The sequence below is a fragment of the Heterodontus francisci genome, chromosome 19, assembly GCF_036365525.1.
Source record: "Heterodontus francisci isolate sHetFra1 chromosome 19, sHetFra1.hap1, whole genome shotgun sequence".
NCBI lineage: Eukaryota > Metazoa > Chordata > Chondrichthyes > Heterodontiformes > Heterodontidae > Heterodontus > Heterodontus francisci.
In genome coordinates this window covers 55,644,871-55,665,988 of record NC_090389.1, presented here as the reverse complement: position 1 = coordinate 55,665,988, position 21,118 = coordinate 55,644,871, and the positions used below count along the sequence as shown (strand labels likewise).

The window sequence follows — 21,118 nt, the reverse complement described above, 5'->3', positions numbered from 1 at the left end:
CAACTCCAAAAACTGCTCAACTGCTTCAGTGCCTACATTCAATTTATTAAATGTATTGGGAGAGAATTTTCATGGGATTTCACTAATCACCTGCAGTAATTTTGACAGAAACACTGGCGAAAAAGTGTTAAGTGGTCATTCTTAACCATTAATGCCAACTCTCCAGCAGTTCTACCAAAGATACAGCAGTAGGTCAGAAGAACCTCCATGGGAATTCTAGGAGGTATCTTTAAAAGTCAGACAAACAACAACTTGTTTTTATATAACACTTTAAACCTAATGAAACATCCCAAGGTACTTCACTGAGGCATTATAAAACAAAATATGACATCGAGCCGCACATGGAGATATTAAGGCAGATGACCATAAGCTTGGTCAAAGAGGTAGGTTTTAAGAAGCGTCTTAAAGGAGGAAAGCACGGTAGAGAGGTAGAGAAGTTTAGGGAGGGAGTTCCAGAGCTTAGCGCCTAGGCAGCTGAAGGCACAGCCACCAATGGTGGAGTGATTAAACTGCGGATGCTCAAGAGGCCATAATATCTCGGAGGGTTGTAGGGCTGGAGAAGACTACATAGACAGGGAGGGGCCAGGCCATGGATGGATTTGAAAACAAGGATGAGAATTTTAAAATCGGGGTGTCAATTAACCAAAAGCCAGAGAAAGTCAGCGAACACAGAGGTGATGGGTGTACGGAATTCGGTGAGAGTTAGGACTTGGGCAGCAGAGGGCACCTGCAATTAATAGAGTTTTTTTAATTTTAGGTAGAATGAGAGACCATTAACCTAGAGTACCTGTGTAAATCTTTTATTTAATTCAAAAGCATTTCAAATATATTACCTTACTACAGGACCATCTAATACTTAATAGATTGCAAACAAGCTTTCCAGAGAAACAGTAAATAAGATTAATTCTGAGGGAAATTGGATGCCAGTTCTAATATATAGGCTTAGAATTTCCTCAACCCACTCCAGGAAGTTTGGGTCAGGACTTCTACCAAGTATGCTGATCCCATCATTACCCCAAACCATTTTCTATGCGAGACAGTTCTCCTGTAGGCTATCAATATTGCAGCACCTACAGTCGAAGGAACCATTTAAAGGGATCAGAAGAGCCCTAAAGACCAGCTTCAAATTTCTTGTTTATGCCTTGGTCTGGGCTAACACAGGATTTATTGACACTCCTCTCCATGTAGTACCTGGGGTTGGCAGGATCAGCAGCAGAAGGCAAGAAAATGTGGCAGCTAGCCCGCCGTCATTTACATATGGCCGGCAGGAAAGGAATGGTAGGCAGTCCTCCTGGCTGGAATCAGGAGAAAAATTGAAGTTGGGCTGGCAACACAACAATAAGGCTTGGCACTCACTTTTCATGCCTTTTCTGCTGCTATACCACCCATTTAGGGCAGGACAGTCGACGAAAATCAAAGCCACACTCTCAATTTCAGAATGTTATTAGTTTAACTCATTTATTATTTCTTCTACCTTAAAGTCTTTGATCTGAGTCATTACTGCACCACATATTGCAACACTTGCACTCTCTTTCTTTTCTTCTGCCACCTCTTCCTCAGCAACAAGCCGCCGGCGAGGGGCTGACTTCCTTTTTTCAAGTTCTGCTTTCTTTTCCTTCTGTCGGAAGATTTTTAGCATCTTGTAAATCTCACGAAAAAATTCATCTACTTCTGCTTCCATGCTCTCTCCATTCAGATCAAGGAAGGAGCCATCCATCCACCTTAAGAAACAAGAATATAAATACAGTAGAACTGTGTTAAATGCCATAGGTCAGGATGAACAAATACTTCCATATACCATACATGAACACAACAATTCAGACCTATTATGATATACCTACTTTTTACTAAGCAATATGATGAGTTTTTTTTCAATAACCACCTGTTCTTTTGGAACCATAATGTGCCATCCGAAAGACTTGATAATTAATCCATTTACTTCACATCCTATAGTTTGGTTTAAGAAACAGGTGAATGGCCTCTTCCCGACCTAGTTTTATTATGCCAAACAAATCTAACTTCATATAATTAGGCTGGGTCCAAAGCTATGAAAAATAGTCAAACATAAGAAGATTATTTGATAAACCAGATCTGAGTCTTTGGAGCACGGACTCCCTTCCTATAATGCTATCTATTAGTTACAAACACAAGAGCTCCACAAGTAAGCCATGAGATTCAGTCAAAAATCTAGTATCCAATCTATATTCTCCAAGTTAGAAGCCAATATTTCCATCAGATCCTCAAGAATGACTCATCGTCCAACTAAACTAATCCTTTATTACTAACAAGGCCATCCTTCTCCCTCCACAATCCCCAAACCAAATCAGTAGTATTACCAAATACTATTCCATCTCATCTTCAGGTTCACAGGAATAATCTTTCAACAAGCCACCTCATCCAAACAAATAAAAGCTGAGTAGACAACATCCTTTGCATGCATACTTCTTCACAGGAAGCACCATCAATGCAAAAGTTCTACACAAAGCTTGGATGTATTATTTGGCACTAGCTTGGATCACAAAGTCATAAATGATGTCTATTTATGCCTGTAACACACCTTTAATAAATTTAATTGCATAAGGATATCAACATTTTTTTCTTCTTTGGCCTCCTTGTTTCGGGAGACAATGGGTGAGCACCTGGAGGTGGTCAGTGGTTTGTGGAGCAGCGCCTGGAGTGGCTATAAAGGCCAATACTAGAGTGACAGACTCTTCCACAGGTGCTGCAGAAAAAATTGGTTGTCGTGGCTGTTACACAGTTGGCTGTCCCCTTGCGCTTCTGTCTTTTTTCCTGCCAACTGCTAAGTCTCTTCGACTCGCCATGTGAGCCACATGGAAGATGGCAGGATCCCCAAGGACACACTGTACAGTGAGCTCGCCACTGGTATCAGACCTACCGACCGTCCATGTCTCCGCTTTAAAGACGTCTGCAAACGCGACATGAAGTCCTGTCAACATTTGGTCTCATACAATTAACCATCTCCCATGAATGCTGTTTACATTTTCTTTTTCTCTAATAATAACCTAAACAGTCCTTTGGTTTACAAAGAACTATGGTTTGGACTCTTAATTACTTGTAACAAACACAACCATGCACTTCTGCAAGTGGATAAGCATACTGGGCCTTCAACTCTAGGGTGTGTCTCTGACTGCTGGCTGGAAAGGCACTATGTGAAATGAGTTTAGGCAGTCCTAACTCAGCTGTAAGTGGACATAGGTTCACAATGTAAGCTTGTCCATACTTCAGCACAAATTAGCAGGGATTTGTCAATCTCAGAACGAGTGATGTGAGAAATTGGTAAGTGATGGAGGGTTGTGGCACATTGTTGGTGCAGAGTAGAGGGAGCTTTACTCTATAGGTGACCCAAGCTGCACCAACATCTCTAACTTTATCGAGCACAATCAATTTAGCCATCCTCATAATTGGCCAGATTCCTTTAAATGTGTTCAATTTGCTTTATACCTTTAACCTCATGATGTAACTTGGTGGTATTAGGAAATGTTTAAGTATTACTTACAAGTATTAATGAATAGCTGTGAAAAGCAGCAGATCCAGAACAGACCCCCATAGAACTTCACTTATCACTGTTGCTCAGTCACAGATTTAGTGAGTACTCTCTAGATCACCTTATTTTTTCAGCACTCCACTTACTTCTTCTCACTGCGTTGCCATTTTAGAATCTGGGCAAAAAGCTTCTGGTATGGATCAGTGGTAACTTTAATCATTTCAGCCAGTGGATAAGTGGTCAGATCCCATTTATATAGAGCTTCCTCACTGTTGATATATTCAATTAGCTCATCTGCATCTTGTAATCTCTTCTGCACTGTCCGCACATCATTCACGTACTGCAAACAAAACAGATCATATTTTGTGGATAGAAATATACAGCCTAAATTTTATATTTCAAATCTGCTATCTTCCAGGGATTTTTTTAAACTTAGTTATTCTACTGGCAAAAGCCCCCAAATACTAAAAAAAAACCTTCCGATCTGAATTATTGTGCTCAAAACAAACATGAAATAATATTCCACCTTCTTTCCTTTAGCAACTGAATTATTTTTAAAGTGAAATTAAGCCGACTGATAACGTCACACATTTATTAAGTAACTGTGAAAAACTTAAAATCTGAATACAAGCATGTTCCTGGGCTATTATGGCCCTCAGCTCTGCAGCAGCTCTGACCCACACAAGCAGAACTCAACACTTATTTCACTGAGGGTGGTGGGTGTCTGGAATTCACTGTCAGGAATAATGGTGGAGGCAGAAACCTTGAATTCTTTTAAAAGGTACCTGGACGTGCATCTGCAGTGCTGTAACCTGCAAGTCTATGGACTAGGTGCTGGAAGGTGGAATTAGATTGGGCAACTATTTTCTTCAGCTGGCACAGACATGACAGGCTGAATGGCCTCCTTCTGTGCGTAATTTTTCTATGGTTCTATTTGTTTTAGGAGGAGGGCTTAGTGCAGCAGAGGAGGAAAAACAGAGCATTCCACTAAATCACTCCTCCCCACCACCAACCCATGAAGCTCTTGCCCCGCCTACCGTCATCGGTCAATTTTTGAGTGATCCTAGATTGTAAAATTAAGGAAAGTTTACCACCCAACCAGATTCTCCTCCAATTTACCATCCAGGACTGCCCAAGATCACTCAGATTCCTAGAAGAAGATATGGCCCAGAGTATTTTTCCTTTATCTTGGAACCATTCATTGCTTTTTCAAATATTTTTGGGAACTTACATATTTTCCAGTTAATATTATTCTGAGGGCTATTTTTTCTCATGAAATTTTCAAACTGCCCTGATTCAAACAAAATTGTTTATTTTATATTCCGTAAAATTATTAATGGAATATCCTGGATTTTGAATAATTAGTATTACGACCTCAGTGAGATCATTAATGTGAAAAATATGTGATATGAACCTCCAGACTAATTTCAAGATTACATGACAAGATTTCACATTGTAATACTTTCATTTTACAATAACTAAACTAAAAGAAATCCTCAATTAACTGAATAGTACTTTGTAAGTAGCTTATACCCCAAATTACAAATAAAGGTATTTTCTTTACTTATTAAAATACTTGAAAACCTCAAATCACACTTATATGTTTTGATGAAAGAAGCCTTTGCGGTTAAAAGTCTCAAACGCCTCCCAGTTGCAATGCTTTGGATTACCAGACTATTACAAAAAAATCAATGTTCTCTTCGCTCACTTTTACGAGCATTTCCGACCTGGACGTCCGTAATTAAAGCGGCGTTTCCTGGTGATTCTGCTGGTCTTCTTTTTCTCCGCAAACTTTGACTTTCAAAACAGGTTCAAGTCTTCGCAGCCTTTTACTATAAACAGGCTTCCGAGAGCAGCTGTCTCCTCTCTCTTGAGGCCACAACCACTGGTTTCTTCTCTTACAGCATGTTTGCCTTCAGAAGGTCTGTTAAATTTATCTGGACTCAGAAGTCAATAGCTTATTGTATTGCTCCAAAAATGCAGAGTCCAGAAGTCTGGTATCAAAAAGCCACTTGGGCCTTTCCATTGTTCCCAGGTACTAACAGCTGCCTGGTACATTTACATCTTCCGAATTACAAACTCCTTGTTTTACAACCCAGAAGTCTGGGAGGGTGAAACCCATTGCTCTTCAGGTGTTAGGCCTAAAGGCTCTGTTTTTCAGAAGAAAGTCTTTGATCTGTGTTCTCTGTTATCCTGGTAACCTTTCATAGAGTGGTAAGGTCACCTGACCTTCCGGACTTCATCTTCAACTTTTAAAAATCACAAATTTTAAAACAATCATGTTACAAGGTCCAGTGCTCATAACATTAGCCATTCAAATTCAACAACAACAAACTCCACACCTCTGTTTTGAAATAAGCTTGGGAGAAGAACTGTTACTTTTACTGGCTACTAAATTACTTTTGTACAGTCACAACTATCAAAATACATAATTTTTGTCACAACCACCTTTCACAGTAAAATGGTCAATAAATATTTTAAAAGTATCAGCTTAAGACAGTTTCTAGTTAATATTTTTTCTGGTAATGGCCAGAGGGATTAAAGTTCTTGATTTTTCATTTTTTGTGACAGGATTTCTTTATTTGTGTTATTTCATTGACAAATGCTTTTTCAAACCACCATTACAAAAGCTAGCTAAAAATTGTCCTCTGCTGCTTCTCTTTGAAAGAAAACTGCCTCGTCTTCATGGCTCAATCATTAAAGCAATGCATAGTGTAGCACTACACTACACTACACTACAAGTCAGGATGGTGTGCAACTTGGAGGTGAAATTGCAGGTGATAATGTTCCCATGCTGCCTTTGTTCTTCTAAGTCACATAACAGGAAGATCTTGGGTTTTGATCCCTGATCTGGGCTGAATTACTCCATCCTAGCTGGTGAAGCAGAGGAGATACTGTAAATGGATAACACATCTTTGAGTTATGCATGGAAAAGTAGAAATAAGAAACAAAGGTTCCCAGTCCCAATCATTATGCACTGATCATTACTGGAAATGTATATATCTGTAATTTTTTTTCTATTTGTTCATGGGTTGTGGGTGTCACTGGCAAGGCCAGCAGTTATTGCCCATTCCTAACTGCCTTTAAGAAGGTGGTGGTGAGCCACCTTCTTGAACCTCAGCCATCTGTGTGCTCTAGGTAAACACACAGAGCTGGAAGAGAGAGAGTTCCAGCATTTTAGCCCAGCGACAATGAAGGAACGGCGATATATTTCCAAGTCAGGATGGTGTGCAACTTGGAGGTGAAATTGCAGGTGATAATGTTCCCATGCTGCCTTTGTTCTTCTAAGTCACTGGTCTGGAAGGTGCTGTCGAAGGAGCCCCTTGGCAAGTTGCTGCTGCCATGTATCTTGTAGATGGTATGCACTGCTCCCATGGTGTGCTGGTGGTGGAGGGAATGGATGTTTAAGGTGGTAGATGGGGTGCCAATCAAGTGGGCTACTTTGTCCTGGGTCATGTCAAGCTTCTTGAGTTTTGCTGGAGCTGCACTCACCCAGGTAAGCGAAGAGTATTCTATCACATTCCTGGCATGCCTTGTAGATGATGGAGAAGCACTGAGGAGTCAGGAGGCGAGGTACCCGCTGCAGAATACCTAACCTCTGACCTGCTCTTGTAGCCACAGTATTTAGGCAGCTGATCTTGTTAAGTTTCAGGCCAATGGTGACTTTCAAGATGTTGATGGTGTGGGATTCAGCAATGGTAATGACTTTGAATGTGAAGGGGAGGTGACTAGACTCTCTCTTGTTGGAGATGGTCATTGTCTGGCACTAGTATGGCATGATTGTTACTTGCCACTTATCAGCCCAAAAATGAATGCTGTCCAGGTCTTGCTGCATGCAGGCATGGACAGCTTTATTATCTGAGGAGTTGCAAATGCAGTTGAACATTGAACAATTGTTAGTGAACATCCCCACTTCTGACATTAAAATGGAGGGAAAGTCATTGATGAAGCAGTTGAAAATGGATGAGCCTAGACAATACCCTAAGAAACTCCTGCAGCGATGTCCTGCGGCTGAGATGATTGGCCTCCAACCACCACAACCATCTTCCTTTGTGCTAGCTTTAGTCCAGTCAGTGGAGAGTTTTCCCCGATTCCCATTTTGATGCCACACTTGGTCAAATGCTGCTGTGGTGTCAAGAGAAGTGACTCTCACCTGACCTCTGGAATTCCGCTCTTTTGTCCATGTTTGGACCAAGGCTGTAATGAGCTCTGCAGCTGAGTGATCCTAGCAGAACCCAAACTCAGCATCAATGTCCAGGTTAATGTTGAGTTAAGTGCCTGCTTGATAGCACTGTCAATGACACTTTCCATCACTTTACTGCTGAATGAGAGCTGACTGATGGGCAGTAATTGGTCAGATTGGATTTATCCTGCTATTTCTTGGCAGGACATACCTGGACAATTTTCTACTTTGTTGTGTAGATTCCAGTGTTGTAACTATACTAGAACAGCTTGGCTTGAGGCACAAAAGGTTCTGGAGCACGAGTCTTCACTACAGCCACTAAATTGTTGGGACCCATAGCCTTTGCTGTATCCAGTCCACTCATCCGTTTCTTGACATGACATGGTGTGAATCGAATTGGCTGAAGACTGGAATCTGTAATGGTGGGGGGATCTCAGGAAAAGGCTGAGATGGGCCATCCACTTGGCACGTCTGACTGAAGATGGTTGCAAATGCAGCTAGATCTCTTCTGAATCTATTCCAGTTAGCACAGTGATAGTGGCATACAACATGATGGAGGGTGTCCTTAGTGTGAAGACAGGACTTCATCTCCGCCAGGACTGTGTGATGGTCCCTCCTGCCAATTCTGTCATGGAGAGAAACATCTGTGGCAAGTAGATTGGCGAGGACAAGATCAAGTCGTTTTCTCCCTCGTGTTGGTTCTCTCACCACATACAGCAAGCACAGCCTGGCATTTTTGACCTTGGTCAGCCAGTCAGTAGTGTTGCTAGCTGAGCCATTCTTGGTGATGGACTTTGTAGTCCCCAATCAAGTACATTGTTACCCTCAATGCTTCTTCCAAGTGGCGTTCAACATGGAGGAGTACTGACTTATCAGCTGAGGAAGGGCAATAGGTGGTAATCAGCAGCAGGTTTCCTTACCTATGTTTGACCTGATGCAATGAGACTTCATAGGGTCTGGAGTTAATGTTGAGGACTCCCAAGATCACTCCCTCCTTACTGCATACCGCTGTGCCACCAGCTCTGGTGGGTCTGTCCAGCTGGTGGAACAGGACATACCTAGGGATAGTGATGAAAGAGTCTGGGACATTGGCTGAAAGGTATGATGCTATCAGTATGACTATATTAGGCTATTGCTTTACTAGTCTGTGGGACAGTGCTCCCACTTTTGACACAACTCCCTAGATGTTAGTGAGAAACACTTTGCAGGTTCGACTGGGCTGGGTGTGCCTTTGTCATATCCGGTGCCTCAGTTGATGTCAGGTAGTCCATCCAGTTTTATTCTTATTATACTTTTATGTAGCAGTTTGATACAACTGAGTGGTTTGCTGGACCATTTCAGGGCACTTAAGAGTCAATCACATTCCTGTGGGTCTGGAGTCATATATCAGTCAGACTGGGTAAAGACAGCAGATTTTCTTCCCTAAAGAAGGGACAAATAAAGGAAATTATTGAACCAGATGAGTTTTTACAGCAATCTGGTAGTTTCATGGTCATCATTACTGATGCTAGCTTTTTATTCCAGATTTATTTTATTAACTGTTTTTCAATTCCCCAGCTGTCATGGTGGGATTTGATTCATATCTTATGTCCAGGCCTCAGGATTACTAACCCACTAAAATAACTACTTTGCTACCATACCATTTCCTTTTTACTCAACCGAGGATTTCCCCCCCACAGTGGTTGACAGGGCCCTCAACCGTGTCCGACCCATTTCCTGCACCTCTACCCTCACCCCTTCCCTCACCCCTTCCCCTCCCTCCCAGAACCATGACAGGGTTCCCCTTGTCCTCACTTTCCACCCCATCAGCCTCCATATCCAAAGGATCATCCTCCACCATTTCCGCCACCTCCAGCGTGATGCCACTACCAAACGCATCTTCCCCTCCCTTCCCCTGTCAGCATTCCGAAGGGATCGTTCCCATGACACCCTGGTCCACTCCTCCATTACCCCCACCACCTCATCCCCTTCCCACAGCATCTTTCCCTGCAATCACAGGAGGTGTAATACCTGCCCATTTACCTCCTCTCTCCTCACTATCCCAGGCTCCAAACACTCCTTTCAGGTGAAGCAGCGATTTACTTGTACTTCTTTCAATGTAGTATACAGTATTCGCTGCTCACAATGTGGTCTCCTCTACATTGGGGAGACCAAACGCAGACTGGGTGACCGCTTTGCGGAACACCTCCGCTCAGTCCGCAGGCAGGACCCCGAGCTTCCGGTTGCTTGCCATTTCAACACTCCCCCCTGCTCTCATGCTCACATCTCTGTCCTGGAATTGCAGCAGTGTTCCAGTGAACATCAACGCAAGCTCGAGGAACAGCATCTCATTTACCGATTAGGCACACTACAGCCTGCCGGACTGAACATTGAGTTCAATAATTTCAGAGTGTGTTTTTTGTGTTTATTTTATTTAATCTTAGTTTGTTCAGTTTGCTTACCCACTGTTTTTTTCATGTTTGTACTTGCAGCTGTTCAATTTTCAGTCCGTTAACACCCTTTCTGTACTAATGCTTTGTCTTTCAACACACCATTAACATATCTTTGCTTCATGACCTTCTGGTCAACTATTCTGTGAACTTGTCCTATCTACACCTTCTCCTTTGTTATCTCTTACCCCACCCCCACTTTACTTGCTTATAACCTTTTACATTTCTAATATTTGCCAGTTCTGAAGAAGGGTCACAGACCTGAAATGTTAACTCTGCTTCTCTCTCCACAGATGCTGCCAGACCTGCTGAGTGTTTCCAGCATTCCTTGTTTTTATTTCAGATTTCCAGCATCCGCAGTATTTTGCTTTTAATTTGCTACCATACCTGTTTGATTTGCATATATGGTCAGGTTTAGCTACAAGAGCCTCCAAATTGGAGTTCCTGAGTTGATGGTCATTGATCCAGACTCAAAGATGAAGAATGCCACTTGGGATCCAAGGAAATAAAAAAGTAAAAACAATTCTCTGATATCCAATATAATTTATACTCGATGATCAAGAAGAATACTAGTTTAATGGAATGAGCTCAAGATTCTGAAACTTTAATAAGGTTTTCTTTTAATATCCATTAAACTAGCGTGATTAAAATGATCAAAATAAGATTTGAATTGTCAGATTAAACAGTGAATAAAATGTTAACAGTGCTTCTCTAACCTGCTGCATCAAGTCAAGCTCAGAGCAATTTGCAAATTCCTCTGAGCGCCGGGAAAGCTTCTCCAGTTCCACTATGAGTTTCTCTCGCTTTGCCAATAGTTCAGTCTCTCCTTTAAGCTTTGCTTTCTCAACCAGCTATATAGTCACAAAAATATAAGGACAAATATTCAAGGTTTACAATTTAAACACTGTGGATCAGTCATTTTGAATATATTAAACTGAATATACCGCAATCTCCAACAGTTACACTTGTTAACTAAAACTCAGATGTTTTACATGCCCTGATGAATGTCTGAAACATTAGAAACAGCTTTGTGCACTTATTAAAGATGAACATTTCATTTAATAGCAGAACTTTTCAATCCCATTTGAATATGCATAAGCCAACCATATTGAGGTCATGCACGCTGATCTCAAGTCTAAACCTATTAATTCACATTCAGGACAAAGCTGGGACTTTAGGCATCCCTAGTATTGTCCTGTATTTACAGTTTCAATTCACCTCTGAAATCTCAGATTCCAATAAACTCCAAAATATTTAATTTAACATTAATAAATGTCAAATGAATTTCAGCATAAGTATCTGTGTTACATTTTGGTAAAAAAAATAAGGAGACCACGTTACTTAGAAAATAAGAATCTAAATGGGGTAGAGCAGCAAAGGGATCTAGGAGTACAAATACCACAAAGCATTAAAAGTTGCGGCGCAGGTCAATAAGGCCATAATGAAAGCAAACCAAGCATTAGGGTTTATTTCTAGAGGGATAGAATTGAAAAGTAGAGTCAGTATCCTGAACTTGTATTGAACCTTGGTTAGGCCAGACTTAGAGTATGTGTACAGACTGTGAATCCACCATTGATGTCATAATATAAAAAGGATATAGAGGTGCTGGACAGGGTGCAAAAAGAGTTTTAAAGAATGATACCAGAACTGCGAGGTTATACCTATCAGGAAAGGATGAACAGCCTGGGTCTTTTTTCTTTTGAAAAGAGTAGGCTGAGGCGTAACCTTATAGAGGTCTTCAAAATCATGAAAAGCTTTGATAGAATAGACACAATATCCTCTATGGGGAAGAGCAAAACTAGAGGCTATGAATATAAGATAGTCACCAAGGAATCAAATTGAGAAGTCAGAAGAAACTTCTTCACCCAGAGAGTAGTGAGAATGTGGAACTCCCTGCACAGGGGAGTAGTTGAAGTGAATAGTATAGATGCATTTAAGGGGAAGCTCGATAAGCATACGAGGGAAAATGGAATAGAGAGTTATGCCGATTGTTAGATGAGGAAGGATGGGAGGAGGCTCGAGTGGAGCATAAACACTGTCATGGACTGGTTGGGCTGAATGGCCTGTTCCAGTGCTATATATTCTATGTAATTCTATGTAAAACCTAAATTACTCAAACCTGGCAAACAGCAATTCCATAATTCTAGCAGCACAGAAACCTCTGTATTGATCCTCTAAGTCCATACCAATTGTTATAACTTTCAATCTCTTTTTGCCAGCTTTCTCTATTTTCTTTCCCTCCTGAAGGCATCCTTGATCTACAGGGTTCCATATAACACTGATTCATTGGAGAAATGCATAGTTTACGTGGAGATTAGAATTACGTAAAATTTACAGCACAGAAACAGGCAATTCAGCTCAACTGGTCTGGTCTTTGCTGATGTTAATGTTTCACACTAAACCTGAGATAGAAAGTACAAGTGCTCAATTAGTAAGCCGCATATTAAAAAGCATTCACAACCTTTCCCCAATATGTCTTTGCAAATTCCTCCAATCTTGCAGCGCATACCACACAGCCTTTGGTCCTCTGACTCTGGACCCTCCCCTCAACTCCGCATTGGTAGCAGAGCCGTTAGATGTCACAGCCCAACTCACTTCTTCCCTAACTTCCTTCACCTCTCCACTTCTCTTCCCTCCTTTATAAATCTTCTCAAAATCCATCTTTTCAACCAGCTTGAATCACTCCTCCTAATCTCTTTCTCTCTGCTGCTCAGCATCTATTTTCCCTGTTTGTGAAGAAGCTGGAGACATAGAAGGCACTACATAAATGCAAGGGGTTACTCTACATACCTCATCATTTTCGTCAAAAATGGGATTGATGTTCTTTGGCCAAAGGAGGACAGTAGCATGTAAATCTAGGTCTGCAGGATTGAATATATAAACATCCAACAGGTAATCCAACCTACGTTGAAGTTCCTGTAAAACAATTAAGAACTATTGATTACAGAGGTTTCAGGTGTAGGATTTCCTGTGGAACATAAATTCATCTTGTACGTTAGTACTTAGCTGATACTGAGTTCTAAAATCATTTCAGGTTTTTGAATAAGAATTCAGGACCAAAAAGGGTATGGAACAGCACTGATACAGACTGTGGATCCACCATTGATGTCAGCTTAGCATTTATTTACCAAGAAGAAAAATCATTCTAAAACTGTTATCGTAGCTACTAGAAAAGGAGTTTAAAACAATTTTTGCATTCACTATATGGTGAAGGAAGTGTACTTTACATTGAAAGTATTCCCTCCAATAGAAATCTTCCTCTTTCTATAATTGTTAATAAATCATTTTCTGCGACTATTTAAAGATATGACAACAGCAAAGTAGAGCACAAAACTATTTTCTAACGCCATGGTACTATTGGTCACCTGGTTGTCAGGGATCAATTAGGCCCAAGAACCAAATTCCATTACAAACATTCAAAAATATTAACTTCTAACTGAATTGTTAACTTGGACAAACCTTAATTACGAACAATCAGTTGTGCTAGTTGTTCAGGCCTACTCAATTCCAAAAATGCTTATTAAAAAATTTGCCCATGAGCAAAACTAATGGACCAGATTTTGGACTCAGTGCCAAAGGAATAGCACTCGCTATTCTCCTCACTGACAGCTGCCCACAAAGTTTTTGTCAACTTTTTTGATTGGGACTTGCTCTAATTTGGCGTCTGATCGAGCACAGGGCACACCTGTGGCATCTGTGAGCTGGACAAGAACCAGCAAGTTTCTTCAACCAATCAGACTGAAAAATCCTCACTGAGACAAGCAGAGCCTAAAGCAGGAAGCAGAAATTAAATTTAAATCATGTACAGAAAGTGAAATAAAGGATGGGTAAGACAGATGGGTTTAAGAGAGAGAGCTAAAAGGGACAAACAGGAAAATTTAAAACAAAATTATTCTAATTTTTATTTTTGCAAACATCTCCAACACTTACTAATTTATAAAAGAATGAAACTCCACATCTGTAAAATTAAATAGGACCAGAGAGATAATTTGGCAGTAATTATCACATATTACACTGTTAAATATTCACTTACTCCTGAATGCACCAGCCCTAACTTATTCTAACATTTTTAGTGCGAAACATGTGGGCAAGTACTCCAAGTTCCCACCATTGCAATGATTTCAATGTCAAGTCTATAGGCGAGAACTGCGACTGTGCACCCTGTGGACGAGCAGGCTATCTCTGACAGTAACTTCCAGATCTTGCTGTAGCTATCAGTTAACCTCACCATTAATAGTAATGCAAAATCCAAGCCAATATATGCAAATAATATGTTGTGGATTACTGTTCCGTATCTGCAGTGATAACTACACAACCATTAATTCTTTATTGTGAACATCATGAAGTTTTTGCTGTACCCACTAAGACATAAATGTCTAACTGCAGGTTAAAATGCCCACAGATATAAAAGAAATTTCATGGCTGTGATCTCCCCTCAGAGCTCAAGCAAGAATTACAGATCACTTAATCTTTAAACCCTTCAATACCTCCTGACCATCTATTATCTTCTATGTAAACCAAAATGTAGTGGAAAGTATTTTTGTTCCTAACTTTCAGTGGAAGAGAATAAGGCTGGGTAGCTGCCACACATCTACATAGTTACAAATCCATTGCAACACATCTTTTAACAGCCTCACAACTAAAAGTATAGTCTCAAAGCCCTTCTGTATGGCAAAACTGTTATTGTTAAATTTCAAATCTTGGGTGTGGCAGTAGATATTCTCCTGGGTTCAGCAGTGCTGATCATTTGTATACGTGGTCCAAGCATCTTTTATTCAGGAGTGTTCCCATAGTGGACAATATCGAATCATACAATACTGTAATCCAGAGGTGTAAAGAAGTTAGCTCCTTATGATCTGAATGGGATGTCAGGGTCAGAATTTGTTGGTTAAATAACTGTTAAATACAGATGGTGTTACTAGTCTGTAAATTGTAAAGCAATTTGTGGTGAGGAAAGGCTACCCCATGAGCAGCTTGATGGACGATATATGTTACTTTTACCATTAGCCTTGTGAAAACGGAAGCTCACCATCAACTTCCCCATGAGTTTCAAGAAATTGCTGTATATGTGCATTAATTAGCAAGCAAAATTGCTGCATAGTGTGAAGGCTGGTAATTAACAGTGTAAGTACCCTTTTATTGACAAGACGTATGTTCCTGCAAAGCCACTCACCCTCTCCAGCCCATAAAGGGAACAGTTGAAACTGTGGAATCTCATTCCTGCAGTAGTAAATTGCAGTTAGATATTTTTAAAATTTAAAATTTAAATTTTTACTTTTTTCTTAATTTTCCTTTTTATTATTTTCTCTTCTCTTCATCCCTCTTTCTTTCCCTTTTTTGTACCTGATTTAACTCTAATTCACCTTATTTCCTCTCCGGCGTTCCTTTACTACTTTCTCAATTCGAAATTTCATTGGTTAAGGAAATAAACTATTAGTCGCATTGTTCACCAAGGTCCCAAGTACCTTGTTGCCCTGACATCATTATCAGCCTGCACTTCCAGCAATTTGCAGTGCAAAACATTTTTGAGCTGAAGGCTAAGGAGAAAAGTCTAATAAAAGAGGCATGCTGCAATATGCCCCACTCTACCAAATTCTGAGCCCATGTCCTTAATACATGCCCTCATCTGCGCTTCTCCAATAGTTCAATAGAAGGCCTGGCAACACTTTAGTGAGAGGAGGCCAGATATTAATAGTTCAGCTGGCTTTTAGCTTTTATAGACAGCAAGTAAACGTATAGAGCAACCACTGTAAACAAGCCTCACTTACTTCACTACTCTCCTTGAAGAATGATATAAACCACGTGCCCTGTCTCCCTGCATCATAGTTTCCAGCTCCAGACCTGCCACTCACAGAATTCTATTTAAAACCTGACCACCTACACAAGAGTCCCTTCTCACCATTTCCCTCCTTACATTATGGGGATGTGGTATGGCAGGGCCTCTGACTATTTCCCCATTCAGCATTTTGCTAATAGACATTCCCTGGTTAACTGCCCGAGTCCACACTGGGGGAAAATCTACACATATTTTTTTAAATATATACAAATTTACTCTAGCATTTCTTCATATAATATTGATAAGCAACTGAGCAGAAACAATGAGAAATATTCCAGCAGCTGAGTGCTACAGTGCATGCTGGGAAATTGGGTCCACAGCATATGACCACGTTGCACAATCTGAATTCAGCTCATAGCATCACAACTCTGAAAAGTATTAATCCCAAATCTATCTTTTTAGAGAGGCTGAGGCCTTCAGATAAAATCTTCAATGATCAAATTTATCTGAGGAATTGTCTTTTTACTAAAGGTATTAAAAGATAAAAGAAGGCAATTCAATAGATAAAGTTAAACATGTTATTGCGAAAAAATAATTTTCTGCATTTCTTATTTTGTTTGAACTTTTATTTTGATCAATTAGAAATTTCTGTTACTGAGAAAAAGACAAACGAAACAATTCAGAAAGCATTTTTAGCAATTTTGGAGGATTAGATAAAACAATGCCACCTAGTGATGGCATTATGCAACTATAGGGTGAAAAGTTTACATGAGTAGTTTTCAATAAATGTAGGGCTGGGAATTTATAATGAAAACGATTAACACAAAATTGTGACATCAGGACGAAAGCTCTTTCAAACAGGAAGTGCATCCAGATGCAATACTTTTAATGTAGAGAGTAATAGAGTCATTTAGGGCACAGAAGGAGACCATTGGGCCCATCGAATTGTTTTAATATATTATGGATTCAATTATGTTTAATTATATCACAGAATAGTTACAGCATGAAAGGAGGCCATTCTGCCCATTGTGGCTGCGCTAGCTCTCCGAAGCAGCAATTTATCTAGTGCTACTCCCCCACATTCTCCCCACAGCCCTGTAAATTCTTCCTTTTCAGGTAACAATTCAATTCCCTCTTGAATGCCTCAATCACACTCTCAGACAGTACATTCCACTTCCTGCATGAAAATGTTTTCCCTCACATCGCCATTGCTCCTTTTGCCAATTACCTTAAATCGCTGCCCTCTTGTTCTCAATCCTTCCACCAGTGGGACTAGTTTTGCCTTTTCTACACTGTCCAGACCCCTCATGATTTTGAATACCTCTACCAAAACTCTTCTCAACCTTTTCTTTTCCAAGGAAAACAGTCCCAACTTCTCCAATCTATCCACGTAACTGAAGTTCCTCGTCCCTGGAACTATTCTCAAAAATCCTTTCTGCACAGTCTCTGTGCCTTAACAGCCTTCCTAAAGTGTGACGCCCAGCACGCAATACTCCAGTTGAGGCCGAACCAGTGTTCTATACAGGTTTAACATAACTTCCTTGCTTTTGTACTCTCTGCCCCTATTAAGAAAGCCTAGGATACTGTATGCTTTATTAACCGCTCTTTCAACCTGTCCTGCCACCTTGAATGGTTTATGCACATATACACCCAACTCCTTCTGCTCCTGCACCCCCTTCAGAATTGTATCCTTTATTTTATATTATCTCTTCATGTTCTTTCTACCAAAATGAATCACTTCATACTTCTCTGCATTAAATTTCATCTGCCACTTGTCCACCCATTCCACCAGCCTGTCTATGTCCTCTTGAAGTTCTACACTATCCTCCTCACAGTTCACAATGCTTCCAAGTTTCATATCATTTGCAAATTTTGAAATTGTGGCTTGTACACCAAGGTCTAGGTCATTAATATATGTCAGGAAGAGCAAGGGTCCAAACACCATCCCTGGGGAACTCCACTACAAACCTTCCTCCAGTCCGAAAAACATCCATATTCAATACATTACTCTTTGATCTTCCATGGTATTGCTCAGGGCTAGTCAAAACCAAGTGTAGTTTTGTTAAAATGTGATAAGAGGGCACTGGATAACATAGATGTAAGATTTTTAATAATGGCTGGATATACAATATAAAGTGTATACATTAAAATAAAAGCAAAATACTGCGGATGCTGGAAATCTGAAATAAAAACAAGAAATGCTGGAATCACTCAGCAGGTCTGGCAGCATCTGTGGAAAGAGAAGCAGAGTTAACGTTTCGGGTCAGTGACCCTTCTTCGGAACTGACAAATATTAGAAAAGTCTATTTGTCAGTTCCGAAGAAGGGTCACTGACCCGAAACTTTAACTCTGCTTCTCTTTCCACTGATGCTGCCAGACCTGCTGAGTGATTCCAGCATTTCTTGTTTTTATTATTATTAAAGTGTATACATGTTCAGTTCCCATTTTAAACTAATATTTTATCCCAATTTTTCTATATTACTTTGACCTTTTAACATTATTTTACAGTTAAATAGCAAAATTGATGCCAATTTGGGAAGCAGGGAATAGATTTGCTTATAACATAGAAGCTGCTTTTCTGTAGAGGCTAAGGAATTGTGAGATACAAAACCAAAGTGCTAGACACCACCGCAGAGGAGGATGTAATTATAGTGTGAGGAGCTATAATAGGCAATTTCCATTATAAATAGATATAAGAATTTAATACAAGAAACATTAGCACAAAAGTATGACAAAAAACACAACAACAATAGGAGGTGAGGTATTGCAGATAGGGAATTGCTTACAGTGCAACATTTTTAATACATTATCGAGTATATCTTCCATGCGGCTCACATGGCCAAGCCATCTCAGGCACCGCTGGCTTAGTAGGGTGTATATGCTGGGGATGTTGGCCGCCTCGAGGACTACTGTGTTGGAGATATGGTCCTGCCACCTGATGCCAAGGATTGTCCGGAGGCAGCGAAGATGGATCCCCAAGGACACATTGTACAGCGAGCTCGTCACTGGTACCAGACCCACCGGCCGTCCATGGCTCCGCTTTAAAGATGTCTACAAACGCGACATGAAGTCCTGTGACATTGATCACAAGTCGTGGGAGTCAGTTGCCAGCGATCGCCAGAGCTGGCGGGCAACCATAAAGGCGGGGCTAAAGCGTGGCGAGTCGAAGAGACTTAGCAGTTGGCAGGAAAAAAGACAGAAGCGCAAGGAGAGAGCCAACTGTGTAACAGCCCCGACAACCAATTTTATCTACAGCACCTGTGGAAGAGTCTGTCACTCTAGAATTGGCCTTCAGAGCCACTCCAGGTGCTGCTGCACAAACCACTGACCACCTCCAGGCGCTTACCCATTGTCTCTCGAGACAAGGAGACCAAAGACTAGATTAGAGTTTATACATTATACTCCTTACATTTTATCATTATTGCACTTTCAGGCAATTAACTTGGTCTTCGCTCTCTATTGCCAATACCACAGAAGACTAACCTGTATATAATTACTTACTGATTTATTTAATACTTACTTTGATTCTTACATTCAGAGCTGCAATACCTTTACTTTTTGCTTCATTCACGTAGTCTATCACTTCCAGCATTTCCTTTGTAGTCTCAGGAATGTTCAAAGCTTTATCTACAATATATTCAAACTCTTGACAAATTCTACAAAAAAAACACAAATTATAATTTTATAATCAATAGGTTTAAATTTGATAAGATTTTGTGATACTTATTGGGAAAGATATCTCAAAGGAAGATTTAAATGCACTCTCTGAAAATCTAATGATATTTAATGCCTAATGATATAAATATGGCAACCAGAAACAGGAGAGAGCTCTTGGATCCAGCAGATTGTAGTCTTCCCCCCAGGTCCAGGGCATTATTCACCATATCTAGTTCATTCTGAGGACTCTTTCAGACAAGCCCACTGCTTTCATGAATCACAAAAGATCTACTGTACAACTGGTACAAGTTTGATCATTAGCAGTGCACCATGTAGGTGGGTGGCCTCTTTCCTAGCAGTTGCAGTGATGCATTAATAGAATCATGGAATAGTTACAACACAGAAGGAGGCTATTCAGCCGATTGTATCCATGACGGCTCTCTGCAACAGCAACTCACCTAGTCCCACTCCCCTGCCTTTTCCCTGTAGCCCTGCAAATTTTCGCTCGGATAATCGTCCAGTCGGGGATAGACAGATTTTTGGTCCCTCAGGGATCCAAGGGATATGACGAGTGGGCGGTAAAGTAGAGTTGAATCCTAAGATCAGCCATGATCGTTTTGAATGGCGGAGCAGGCTCAATGGGCCATATGGTCTACTCCTGCTCCTATTTATTGTGTTCTTGTGTTCAGTTCTCTTTTGAAGGCCTCAATTGAATCTGTCTCCACCACACTTTCATGCAGTGCATTCCAGATCCTAACTTCTTTTGCCAATCACATTAAATCGGTGTCCTCTGGTTCTGGATCGTTCAGCCTATGGGAACAGTTTCTCCCTATCTACTCTGTCCAGACATCTCAGGATTTTGAGCACCACTATCAAATCTCCTCTTATTCACAGAGAATTGTCCCAGTCTAATCTCTCCATAGAAGTGAAGTCCCTCATCCCTGGAAACATTCTCGTGAATATTTTCTGCACCCTGTCTAATGCCTTAACATCCTTCCGAAAGTGTGATGCCCAGAACTGGACACAATACTCCCATTGGAGGCCGAATTTTTATACAGGTTTATCATAACTTCCTTGTTCTTGTACTCTGTGGCACTATTTGTAAAGCCCAGGATCCTATATGCTTTATTAACTGCTTTCTCAACCTGCAACCTTCAATGATTTGTGCACATATACTTCCACGTCGTTCTGCTCCTGCACCCCCTTTAGAATTGTACCCTTTAATTTATATTGCCTCTCCTCATACTTCCTACCAAAATGAATCACTTCACACTTTTCCGCATTAAATTTCATCTGACACTTGTTCGCCCATTCCACCAGCCTATCTATGTCCTCTTGGAGATTATCACTATCCTCCTCACAGTTCATAATACTTCCAAGTTTTGTGTCACCCACAAATTTTGAAATTGTGCCCTGCACACCCAAGTCATGGTCATTAATATAGATCAAGAAAAGCAAGGGTCCCAACACCAACCCCTGGGAACCCCACTATATACCTTACTCCAGTCCAAAAAACAACTGTTCATCACTACTCTCTGTTTTCTGTCACTCAGCCAGTTTCATATCCA

General features: G+C 40.6%; 1 protein-coding gene across 5 annotated transcripts in view; it reads right to left on the bottom strand.

The window, feature by feature from the left end:
- The window catches only part of dnah12 (dynein, axonemal, heavy chain 12), a 379,348-nt gene that overhangs the window by 269,462 nt on the left and 88,768 nt on the right, over positions 1-21,118 (bottom strand). For 4 of the 5 annotated variants that reach the window (XM_068051688.1, XM_068051689.1, XM_068051690.1 and 1 more), the window contains 5 exons: positions 19,414-19,549; positions 12,908-13,033; positions 10,834-10,968; positions 3,652-3,845; positions 1,475-1,721 (listed from right to left, as the gene is read on the bottom strand). In XM_068051688.1, the coding sequence (XP_067907789.1) occupies positions 1,475-1,721; positions 3,652-3,845; positions 10,834-10,968; positions 12,908-13,033; positions 19,414-19,549 (838 nt within the window). Of the gene's footprint in view, positions 1-1,474; positions 1,722-3,651; positions 3,846-10,504; positions 10,535-10,833; positions 10,969-12,907; positions 13,034-19,413; positions 19,550-21,118 lie in introns of those variants that run through there. The other variant, XM_068051693.1, reaches the window with a different exon arrangement.